The sequence below is a fragment of the Marmota flaviventris genome, chromosome 5, assembly GCF_047511675.1.
Source record: "Marmota flaviventris isolate mMarFla1 chromosome 5, mMarFla1.hap1, whole genome shotgun sequence".
Classification (NCBI taxonomy): Eukaryota; Metazoa; Chordata; class Mammalia; order Rodentia; family Sciuridae; genus Marmota; species Marmota flaviventris.
Genome location: NC_092502.1, coordinates 87206472 through 87219365, shown reverse-complemented (window position 1 = coordinate 87219365; position 12894 = coordinate 87206472). Strand labels below are relative to the sequence as shown.

The 12894-nt window shown below is 37.2% G+C and overlaps 1 protein-coding gene across 10 annotated transcripts in view; it reads left to right on the top strand.

Annotated features, from left to right (window-relative positions):
* The window catches only part of Cast (calpastatin), a 119523-nt gene that overhangs the window by 87007 nt on the left and 19622 nt on the right, over positions 1-12894 (top strand). For all 10 annotated transcript variants that reach the window (XM_071612390.1, XM_071612391.1, XM_071612387.1 and 7 more), the window contains 9 exons: positions 716-796; positions 1429-1467; positions 1940-2029; positions 2163-2252; positions 3373-3474; positions 7397-7480; positions 8505-8552; positions 9676-9771; positions 11413-11508. In XM_071612390.1, the coding sequence (XP_071468491.1) occupies positions 716-796; positions 1429-1467; positions 1940-2029; positions 2163-2252; positions 3373-3474; positions 7397-7480; positions 8505-8552; positions 9676-9771; positions 11413-11508 (726 nt within the window). The remainder of the gene's footprint in view (positions 1-715; positions 797-1428; positions 1468-1939; positions 2030-2162; positions 2253-3372; positions 3475-7396; positions 7481-8504; positions 8553-9675; positions 9772-11412; positions 11509-12894) is intronic.

The window sequence follows — 12894 nt, the reverse complement described above, 5'->3', positions numbered from 1 at the left end:
GAAAATATTCATAGTAATCCTATGTATTATTTATGAATATGTACATATGTAATAATTTTTTAAAATATATGGAGATGATAAAGTTCAAAGTTGTGGATATCTCTGGGTAACAAGGGTATTGGATTGCAGAGATCCAAACAGGAGGTATCCACTGTATTTGTAATTTTGTTTCTTAGACATTAGATAAGAAATAGATATTGAATATGAACAATAATACATTTTGATTAATATAAAGTTCAACTTTAGCATGGTATTTTGAATATTTTCTAGTATTACATGTGACTTAATCTAATCAAATACTTTTGTAAACTTAGAACTCCTAATTTGTGAAGTATTAGATTCTTTTGTTTAATTTAATTAATTTTTTATACTGAGGATTGAATCAAGGGGTGCTTTACCACTGATTCACATCCCTAGCCCTTTTGTATTTTATTTTTTTTATTTTGAGACAGTATCTCATTAAGTTGCTTAGGGCCCCACTAAATTGGTGAGGCTGACTTTGAATTTGTGATCCTCCTGGCTCAGCCTCCTGAGCTGCTGGGATCACAGGTGTGTGCTACCATGCCTGGCTTAAGTATTAAATTCTTAATGATTTATATTGCATCTCATAGTTCCATAAATGAATACTGCAATAGTACTTTAGTTTCAGAACATGCACATAACATTCTTAGCTTATTAATTGCATAATATCTCTATCTTTGTGGTTTTATTCCAGGATCAAATGACTTCTAGGTATATTGAGGAGTTGGGTAAAAGAGAAATCACAATTCCTCCAAAATACAGGGAACTTTTGGCTGTAAGTTTATTAATCATTTATTTATTCATTTATTTATTTATGTTTATTTATTTATTTATGTTTACTCATTTATTTATTTATTTCATTGTTTCCTTTTTGGAATATAATTTCATGTTGATATCTTCAGAGGTTTTAGAAGTTAGAAAATATAATGAGGCATTTGAATTGTCATTATTAAGAAACTCACTTTATGTGGAGTTGCCACAGGAAGTACCACAGACTGGGCGGCTTAAACAACACAAAGTTTTTGTCTCACCATTCTAGTGTTGAAAGTCCAGAATCAAGGTTCCTCTTGAAGGCTGTGAATGGCTTGTGGATGGCCATCTTATTTAGGAGTTTCTTCTATCATCTTCCCTCCATGCAAATCTTGAGTTCCAAATTTCCCCTTTTCATAAGGACACTAGTCATACTGGATTAAGGCCTACCTTAATGACCTCACCATTACTTGATTGCTTCTATAAAGACCCTGTCTCCAAATAAGGTCTAATTCTGTGGAACTAGATATTAAGACTTTAGTGTCTGGCTTTGGGGAGGCACAGTTTAGTTTATCACAAACTGAGAATACATCTTGACAATCATGAGGATTAATTTTGCCTTCTCAACCTCATCAAATTAATTCATATCTGTTTCAGAAAAAAGAAGGGATCACAGGGCCTCCTCCAGACTCTTTGGTGAGTTTACATAACTTCTAAGATGTAAATCAATATTATTTATGCCTTTGGTTGGGGGAATAGGACTATCAATTTATATAATTGGAAATCATGACTGATCTAAATCAGATAATGGTATCTATTTAGAGTAAGAGGGTGGGTGTAGGGTGGTGTCCGTGGTTCATTTCTTTGGTAGTTTCTTTGAAGGGAAAAGAGAATGGAGCCAAGAAGATATTAGGATAAAATAAACATTACGTATCAATAAAATGACTGTGTCCCACCATGAAATTCTTTTAGAGCAGAGGAAGAGAATAATAATACTTACTGAGCATCTATTCTCTCAAATATGGGCTTTGATAAAAGTTATTTCATTGGTGTATCTCATAAAGTAGCAAAGGAGTGCAGAAGTAAATTCTTCCTTCACTTGGCGTGTAATCCCCTCCTCCCTGCAGTGGCTCCCAGTGTTGTTGCTGACCCTGTCTTGTTTCTTTAGAAACCTATGGGGCCTGATGATGCCATAGACGCCTTGTCTTCTGACTTTACCTGTTCTCCTACAGCTGATGAAAAGAAAACTGAGAAAGAGGTATTGCTTTTAGTTCTCTTAAGGAGAACGTGATAGAAACTCTCTTGAATTCAGAAGAACAACTTTTTAGTTCTGGTTATTATGATTTAATCTCCCTTAACTACAATCTGACCTTTGGTATTTTATTTTTCAGAAATCTGCAGGAGATGTTTTAAAAGCTCAATCAGTGGGGGTAATCAGAAGTGCTGTTCCACCTAAGGAGAAGAAAAGAAAGTTGGAGGAGGTATCAGTAATTATTCCTTGGGAAAGAACCTTGGCCCACTGACAGTGGTTGCTTCCCTGAGTCTGATCTTGCATTACCCATGATCAGGAATATGTTCCCTCGCCTGGGCCTATGTGGCATAGTGAAGCCAGTGATGGAAAGATTGATCATCTACAGGCAAGCCTGTATCTCTATAGGACCTTATCAATGATTTTAGCACAGTTATGATCTAAGACCATTTGACCACAATGCATAGAAGGGAGAAACCAGAGAAATTAGATTCTTGGAACATAAGATCTTAAGTACAGTTTCCTAGAAGAGTTCAAGCCTTGTTGGATCATTAGAGGGATGTCACTGGCAGCTGTTTCTGACCACCTTTCTTCACTACAGTCAACCATGTCTTAATCTAACAAAATCTCAATGGGGATCCTGCAGCCCTGAGCTGAATGAGAAAACGGGTCACATGTATAAGCAGCCCAGATAATGCTGCGGACAGTTTCTATCAGAGCTGTTTCTGCTTCTCTCCTCCTAGAGTGGACAGTTTATTTTTATCTAACTGACTGGGGGAACAGTGGTGAGTGCCACACCCTGAAAGTGGGAGTTCCTACTAGGATGAGCCATTGTGCCTTTTGAGAAGAAGGCAGCAGCAAGGGCCTTTTTAAGTTTCTCTGCTTTCCACCCTGCTATTTTGTTGAAGGATAGGGCTGTAAGAAGCCATTTTTAGAAAAAGAAAAAACAGAGTAGTGAAAGTTTACTACTTGCATTTTTTATTTTGATAAGAGTATTTTATGGTATTATAGTTATTAATGCAGTCACACTTCTAACTTGTAAAGAAAGGGGCAAAGTGTACCCAAGAGAGCGCTATTACGATAAGAACGTGTCTTAGCCCCATTTTTTTTTTTTTTTCATTCATTGGTAAGTTCTTTTTCCTTTCTTTCTTTGCTTAGGTTTCAAATAAAATTGTCTCTAAAAGACTTCCCCAATCCATAATGCATCTTATACATTTAAGATGTGTATTTCACAAAGAAGTAAATGGATTGTTTGCATTCTGGGGAAGTTTTCTCTCTCTCTCTCTCTCTCTCTCTCTCTCTCTCTCTCTCTCTCTCTCTCTCTCCAAACCAGAATTTTTTATTTCCAACAGGATGCCATGAGCGATCAAGCATTTGAGGCTCTGTCAGCTTCACTGGGCACCCGGAAGCCAGAACCCGAACTCGACCTTAGCACCATTAAGGAAATTAATGAGGTACTGATCTTGCAGCTGATATACAAAGCATGTTAGTCTGCAGGTTCTAAAACTGAATGCCTCTCATGTGTTTAGAATTTTTGGAGGGGGTGTATTTTACAAGGGATTACAAATGAACTACTTTCCATTCTGCTTTACTTTCAAATATGGTTAATTTAGATATTTATTGTTGATAGTTAGCAATCAAGAGAAATGTTTCTCTGTCTCTTAAATAGTATAAAATTTAATATTTTAAGTGAACACTAATCTCTTTTGCCAAAACTCACATGGCACCTGACTAAACAAGATAGCAGGAGGCAGTGGCCTGGTGAGGAAAGAGGTTTGTTTGCTTTGATGGAAATTGTTCAGTTGTATTTTCAGAGGAATGCTGGGCATTTCTCTCTATGAGGAGAATAAACACTATGAAAGGATAGGAAGATCCTTTTTATATAACCATGGAGAAAGCAATTGAAAGTTATCTCAAGTTAGAATAAAATAAAGAACATTACTCAGCCTCAAAGAAGAATGAAATTATGGCATTTGCAGGTAAATGGATGGATCTGGAGAATACCATGCTAAGCAAAATAAGCTAATCCCCAAAAAACAAAGGCCAAATGTTTTCTCTGCTATGCGGATGCTAATTCACACTAAGGGGGTGGTGGGGGGACCTGTGGAAAAATAGAGGTATTTTGACTTAGGCAGAGGGGAATGAAGGGAATGGAAGCAGGTATGGGGTAGGAAGGATTGTAGAATGTATTGAACATTATTACTCTATGTACAACCAGAAGAATGAGAAGTAGTACTCTGAAAGGAAGGAAGGAAGAGAATCTATATATTTAAAAAGACTTAAAAGACTAAAAGACATAATTTTTTTTTAATTGATAAGACTAAGCTTAACTTAGTTTTATTAACCAAGTGTATACAAGAAATGCAGAAAGATGATAAGCATAAACATCAGAGTGTCAGAGAAGGAAGGGTTTCTGACTAGGATGGGCAAATGGTGGGATTTCTAGTGTGGTTGACAGTTTAACCATTTTACAAGGTGGTGTCACAAAGTTATCACCTTAAAACAATGCATTATAGACTTGTGCAGGGTTTAAAAAAAATTTTTTGTCACTCTGTTTTGCAATAAAACGGTTCAAAAAATAAAAATAAAAATAAAAACAAAGCCACAATTATTAATCGGAGCTTCTGCGCATTCAGAGCACTATGCCAATTCCTGTGCATCTCACCAGCCTCCAAGACCTTAACGAGCCTTCTAAACCAAAGCAAGCTTGTATTTGGTATAGAAAAGTTTTGATATCAAATTGCAGTTGTTGGCCTGTAATCCCAGCAGCTCAGGAGGCTAAGATAGGAGGATCACAAGTTCCAAGCCAACCTCAGCAATTTAACAAGACCCTTAGCAACTTAGCAATATGAGAAAGGACTGGGGATGTGGCTCAGTGGTTAAGCACCCCTGGGTTCAGTCCCTGGTACCAAAAAAATAAATAAATAAAAACTAAAAATAAATAAATAACAATTTTTGTAGAAATTTTCAACTTAGTCTTTAAGGGGAAAAGAGAGTTCCCTGTGTTTGACAAGGCAGTGTCCTGTGGGAGATAGAGACACAACCTGGATCCTCCTCCTCAGGAGCTCCACCCTATCTGCTTAGAAGGGGAGCTGGGGAGTGTGTTGTCACAATGCCTGGCCTCTGATGTCACTTCCTGTTCTGAGTCACCAAGGGAGTGGAGTCCCCCTAACTCTCAGGAAGTCTCCTGGGTCGAGGACAGCGTGGTCCAAGATGGGCCAATTTCTATCTTCGACTTTCTTGGAGGGCTCACCAGCCACAGTGTGGCAGGATAAGTGTTATGAAAGTGAACATAAGGGAGCAGGAGAAGTAGTCCCTGTCCTCCAGGACCAAGTAATGTATCTGGAAGACAGGAAACTGATTACTACACTACAGAAGATGCACGTTGTTTGGATTAGTCAGACACAAACCTGTTGTCACAAGGAAAGGGTGGTCTTGCAGAATGCTGGGGGAGTTGGGAGGCTGGGTGGAGTCATGGTTCCACCACCTGTAGGCTGTGGCCAGAAGTGAATGCACTTTCCCCTCAGGCTTTTTACAGATCATTAGAGTGATTTAATAAGACAAGAAATGTGGGAGGGAAGGCATAAACATAATATAAATTCTAGCACCAAAAGAGTCTTGCAGTGACTAAAACTAGATATAAAAAAAATGTAATTCATAAGGCAGAGTGGGTAACTAGTACAGGGATACAAATGAATGTATTCAGTTTTCTCTAGAAAATCTTGGGGCAGCAGTAAGCTGAAATTCCAGGGAGAACAACTCTTCTTTTCTACTCTTATGACATAATAGTTTTCCTTTTCACTCATATCCAAAACATAAATATTTCCTAAGAAGATGTTTCAATCCTCTAGGTACTTCAGCTGAGTTTGTAGTACTTAATACAGATACTTTGCAGTAGTCTGATGTTATGCTGAGGCTCCTGAAGGTGGCTACTGTCCTGCAGGAGTCCACTGCCACTCCAGCATGTTCTGTACTAGAAAGCTCTCTGTGGAAAGTACATAATACCTCAGAGGCAGGGACTAGGCCTCCCTGGTATTCTTATAACACAAATCAGACGTGTGTTTATTCTACATCAGTACCTAGATACAAATCTCCCCCATTTTTACATGTGGTTATCTAGTCCATTGTTATTTCAGTTCAGTAGACTTCTTTGTTTTGTGTTTTTTCCAGTGCCTATTTGGTACAAACCACAGTATAGTCATTCAAGAATATGAAGATCAAAGATGAAAAGAAAGTATCTAGCTGTGTGTATAACTCTCACTGTCCACAGCCTAGAGTGGTCTTGCTACACAGGGGCCCCTTGATCAAGTTCATGCAGGATGTTATGGCCAGAGACCTCACTAATCCCTGAATTTGAGGGTACCATTGTGTAATAGAATTTTCTCCATATGCTACAGCAAAATAAAACTGGAACTATTAAAAGAAATAGCAATAATTTTTTAAAAACTTTCATAATTTAAAAATGTTATCTAAAGAATAATAAAATTATAAAAACTTTAAAGCTTAGAATAGAGCCTGGCTCATTAAAAGTGCTTGAAAATTAATCAAAGACTAATCAATTAATGGAAAACTACACTCATAGGCTGAGATGTAGAAGGGGGCACTGGAGTGAGTTGGAATTTGCTCAGTGAATTTCCCTCTTGATTTGTGAACTAAATCCATGCCTTGATACAGATATAAAAATTATGACTTGTTGTGGAATGTTAGACTTCTTACCAGAAGATTAAGCTGCAAATGTTATGTCCTAGAAGTCGGTCTCCTGTAGAGCTATACTTTTATTTCTAGTACAGTTAGTTCTTTATAGGTCAGTAATGGCATGATGTCTTAGTGTTATTGAAGGAAGTTATTTTTAAAAAGTTAAAACCAATTATTCATGAATTGGCTGAGATTTGGGATTGGATGTTTCTCTCAATTCTGAACTAAGTTTAGGGGTTTAGGATGAGAATTGGTTTGTGCCCTCTCCCTTCCTTGGACAATTGCCTCATCAAGTAAGACAGACGAAGGTTATTAAAATAATTGCAGCTAACTTTGGCACTGCACTTACTGTCCGAGGATCTTTTCTTTACTGTTCTGTGGTGAGCCTTACAAGTCAGGGAGCTATGTAAGGATTATAGCAGCACATTTTACAGCTGAAGAAGGCAGACCAGAGAGAGGCTAGGTGGCTTCCTCAAGTCACGGAGCCTAAGAGCAGAGCAAAGTGCTCCAGGATTCCTGGCTGTGTTGTGTTCACTGTCACCCCACTGCCTTGCTCATTACTGCTCACCAGAGCTCATGCTTTTTCTGATTTGGTGCTTTGGTAAATATACAAAGCAATGTCATCTCATTTTACACGCATCATCTGGCTTCTTCTTCTTTTTGTCTCTCTTTGGTCATCAGGCAAAAGCTAAAGAAGAAAAACAAGAGAAGTGTGGTGAGGATGACGAAACAGTCCCAACTGGATACAGATTAAAGCCAGTCACGGTAAAATTTTAGCTGCAGTGCTAAAAATTAAAGCAGCCGTATACTTCTCCTGCCTTTGCATCATATTCCCATGTGTCCCTACCCTTGACACCAAGGAAACTTATGTTCAAGTTCAGATCTGGGCTTTGAGATCTCTGGATCCTTTCTCTTCAACTCTTTGCAGTTAAAAACCTTTTAAGGTTGGGTTTTCCTTCCTGGTTTCCTAAGTAGGGACCATTCATCAGTAAAGTCCCACCAATTCAATTATTTCAGCTACTAACAATGCTTGACACAGATTGGTAATAATTTTTTCTCTAACTGCTATGTGAATAAAAGCACCATAGATCTGCAAGTGGTAGACTTAAACATACAACTATTTAGCAGTATCCTTAGCATTAAGGTAGTTGTGTTGTTTTGGTCTGGGGTGAGGATGGTAGACTAACTCCTGTAATTACATTTGCAATTAATCTCTGGAAAACTTACATATAAACACATGGTGGAAGATAATTGTGATTGTTATATGTCTGTTTATGTGAAGATTTTCTTATTTTAAGAAATATCACAAATTGTATAACCTCATATTTAAGAAACTAAATGCTATTTATCACAGGAATGATGAAGGGAATCTACCTCTTTACCCTGGGTTGGATATTTTTTTAAAAAATTTTAATATTTTTAATATTAAAAAAATTTTAATATTTTTTAAAAATTTCCATTTATGTATATGTACTTTTCTTGCCAACGTCCTTTTAAAATAATTATTACTCTTCTATTTCCCAACAGATAGAAATGTTTTTCAATAACTTTTAATAGTAAATGCACATCATCTTTGGTAACATTTGGCATAATGATCTTTATATAGCTCAAGTCCTTTTGATATACTATATAAAAATTTAATAATCTAAAGCAAAACTTCATTCAAATATAAGAAAAAATAAGCTTACCCTCATATTCTGCATTTCTCAAAAACAAACTTAAACTTAATGGGACATGAAAGCAAAATTTTCAATTTCATTTCCAGTGAATTTTTCATTTTTATTTATAGGATAAAGATGGAAAACTACTATTGCCAGAGCTTGAAGAAAAACTCAAGGTTAGAAAATAAGTCTTTTTTATACCTAAAAAAACAACAGACATTTAAGTATAAAATAAGATAATTTTAACAAATATATTTTACCGTGGAGTCTTTTTGCCAATCTAGTATAGAGGGGGAACTGCAGATGATAACACTTGGCTGATACCTCTGACTCCTTTTCATGTATTTTAATGATTATTTTCTGCATGAATTATTAGTAGATGATAAGTTTCTAAGACTTTCATTGAATATTAGGAGCTCTGATGCCTTAGATGAGTAAGTTGCACTTACTTTAGAATTTGATCTAGACTCATCAAATTCCCCTATTCTATATTGACTTAAGTTGGTAGCATTGTCATGATAATTCTAATTAGCAACATTTATAAACCACTTACTTTGTGTTCAAAACTGTAACAAATGCATTCTTGTGAGCTTTTTGAGTCCTCACTGCATGAAGAAGTATCATCATTTTCATTTGACAGTGAGGAAATGGACAGAGAGAGAGAGAGAGAGAGAGAGAGAGAGAGAGAGAGAGAGAGAGTTACAAGCTAGAACACAGCAAGGCTAAGACTGCAAGCTCAGGCTGTCCCTGGTGGGACCCAGCATCTGAATGACATGCCCTGCCATCACAGGCCACTGCTGTTAGTTGACATCTCTACAAGGTCTAAACTAGTAATACCACAGCCCCTGAAACAACCAGGTTAACACAACTTTGCTGCCAGAAAGCCACAAAGACATGGCAAAGGAGTATGTGACGTGTTTCTCCGACTTAGGCAGAAAAGAAGTGACTCGGAAATAAGAACACAGTAATCACATTTGAAAAATCTATCTAGGTCTTCATTGGGGAGAATGGGAAATTCTATTTGAGCAAAATTTTTCTGAAATTGATACATCAGGAAAACTTTTGATTAAGTAAGCCATTAACAGCAGTATTGAGCTATTTAGGGTTTCTTATTTTGTTGTGACTTTTTCTTACTTGATCAATGAAACATATGCCCCCTATAAGTTAGCTTTTGGTTTTAGGTCCTAAAATGTAGTCATCCTACTATGTGTTAGCCAGCAGAAAAATATTGCTCTATGAAAACATTTTTTACAAAGTAGAAACAGTTGCTTCATAATATACAATGTTCCTATGTTACAGCCCCTCAGTGAATCAGAACTCATTGCTGAACTTTCAGAAGATTTTGGCCGGTCTAAATCTAAAGAAAAACAATCAAAGCCAACTGAGAAAATAGAAGTATGTTTCTGAAAATATAAATCTCTACTTTTGAAGGGTTTTATGTTTTGTTAATTTTAGAATATGTGAAATCAGAATGACTTGACCATGATGGAGTGGATAAGCTCATTATACCATCTTTTTGACGTGCAGTTTTCGTCTTATCTTTTCCTAGTTATGTTTTCTTTAACCAAACAAACCCTGAAATTCTTGCAATTTAAGACCTGCAATTATTCCTTCAGGGTGCTCTCAAATACATACTTTGATCCATTGATCAGGGGTTCTATTCTGTTTCTGTAACTTACCTAATGTTGTTATCATCTCTCCCCTCGGATCTCAAATGGCTTTTTTTTTTCATTTTCCTTCCTGTCTGTCCTACATGTCCACCAAAATTATTTTTTCTAAAGCATATTTGTAGTCAAATCACATCCCTGCTCCCACCAGGGGGCTTCCTATTCCCTACAAAAGAAAAGTTCCTACTGATGTGTTGTTGCCCAAGCTTCCTTTCCCAGTTTCTTCCCCAGTCACTTAACAGTAAGTACATCTGTCTCCATGGTTTTCTTCATTTGGTTCTTTCCATTGGGAATAGCCTTTCCTCCTAATTCTAGATCAGCTGAAGTCTATTATGTGTTAGCCAGCAGAAAAATATTGCTCATTCTTCTAAGTCTCTGCTAAAACATGGCCTTTATCTCTTGCCTTCCCCTCGCTTAACCATACCATCCTTCCAACCTGTGTGAAGGGTGCAGCATGGCAGGGGATCCTGCCACTCCTTTTTTAATCCCTAAAGCATTGATAACAAACAGGTTTTTAGCTGTATTGGTCCTTCTCCAACTCTAACATTGAACATGCAGTTTAAAACAGGAAGTTTCTTAAAAGAAGAGATCATGAGGTAGATTATCTGCCGAGTACTTTGCATAGAGGATAGGCCTCCCATAAATGCCTGGATTTGAAATTTGACTCCTGCAATAAGATATGATACGGTTCTCAAACTTTAGCAAACATCACCTGGAGGTTTATTAAAACATGACTTATTAGCCTTTCCCTCCCCAAATTTCTGATTAGTACATTGGAGGCCCAAGAATCTGCATTTCTAACAAGTTGCTTGATAATACTGAGGCTGTTAGTCCAGGGACTATTCTGAGGTCATTATTATTCCCTGTACATGTAACTGTTTATAGTTTATAATGTGCCCTTAGATTTATATAAATATACCATTTTATGTAAAATTCTCTTGTATTACATAATATGCATATTTTATTCTTATATATTGTGTGATGACAAACAATACAAATAATAGCAATAATCACTCAAATTTGTTGAGTTTGCTGTGTTTCTAGGTACTCTGGGTAACACTTCACCTGTGTTATCTCATTTAAGCCTCTTTATCAACCCTTGAGATGTAGGTACTGTCATTGTTCTCATTTTGCAGATGTGGAAACTGAGTCTCAGAGAGGTTTAACAACCTACCTGAGATAAGAGGTAAAGTGAAGTTGAGATAATGATTACTAAAGAATTTTAATGTGCCTAGATTACATACTTTTGAAAAATCTTTAGGCATTCAAGAGACTCATACTCATAACATATGATACTGCAGTGTCCTGTTGCTCCATCATTGACCAGTTATTTCTAAAGTTAGTCAAAGAACCTGTTTGTTTCCCCCAGAAAGATAAGGTTGCTGCCCCCACCACTGTGGCAGAGACTGTGTCTCGAACCTCTATGTGCAGTATACAGTCAGCACCACCCAAGCCAGCTTCCGTGGTAAGTGATTCTCTGGGACTAATTTTCTTCCTATCAGTCTCTGCTGTGCATTATCATCAAATCATCGTATTCTGAGAAAATAAACAAAATATGAATTATTTATGCTATTGAAAATTCAAGCTAGATTTAAATTTTTAATTAAATTATTACAAGCTGTGTTTTTCTTTCACCTTCTGAAATTATTTCTATTTCTTTGGCTAATATTTTCGTCCTGCTACTCACTGTCCTATGTCTTTCAAGCCTATTTGGAATTTGACAGATAGCCAATGTCACTTTTCTTACTTACTCCTGATGGAATAACTTCCAACAAAATCATTATGTTTTCACTCCACTGTCTCAACCAGAAGAGGAGAGATTGACTCAATTCCTTTTCATTTCCTTCTTCATTTTCTTGCCTCCTCCTCATGCTCTAATTTTTTGTATGAAGTATGATATTTAACTAATTGAGTCTTTGTTTACTTTTGATTTCAATGGATTTTGTTTCCATTAGGTGATGATAGAATCTGATTCAGAGAATAGCGTCTCTATTAGAGACTAAGTCAATCTATACTGTGAAGAGCTAACATGGGTCACCAACAATGCCGTTGTTCTAGATGCTTGGCAATATCTTCTCATTGAATTTTCACAAGCACACTGTAAACTCTGTTCTGATCATCTTTCCATAATAGAGGAGAGAAATGGGGCTTTGAGTTGACCTTGAGAAACCCATCTAACATTTTAGAGCCTCGACTGAGATGAGAGCTATGGCCCTTGCTTTCAGCTATGGTACAGTTTGTTCATATTTATATGGAAAAGGGCAGAGGGAACATGAGTGAAAGAGCCCCTCTTCATGGGAGTTAGGAAAGACTTTTGAGTGAAGGGCAGGGTCACACTGGAAAATGGAAGTAGCACCATTTTCCAGGGAGACCAGTCAACCAGGATAGACCAACAGAGACATTTGAAGCCCCTGGTCTACTTGGGATGTGCACATCCAGTTGTTTGAGAAAAGTGGGGTGAGGGGTCTTGAAGCAAGTGAAACACAAGTATCTTGAAAGCTGTGTACTGGCCACTTCCTGTCAAGGAAGTGCTTGGTGTCAACTACAAATCCCCCAGTCCAGGGTCTCCCTCCTGCCTTTATAAATGGGAATTGATTCCCATTTATAAAGGCAGGAAGGAGACCCTGGTGTTGGTTTTTGAGTGTTGGTTTTTGAGGCTTCTATCAGCTTACATTGTCAGGTCACTGGCCACAGGGGTAAGGAATAGGAGAGAAGTGAATCCAGGAAGAGTCCAGTGACCAGCAGTGGAAGCAAGGATGGTTACTGGAATCAAAAGGACAATAGCCACATTCCAGAGCAGAGCTCTTGTAAAAAACCTTGAGCCACCAAGTGTGACTGCCAGGAAAAGCAT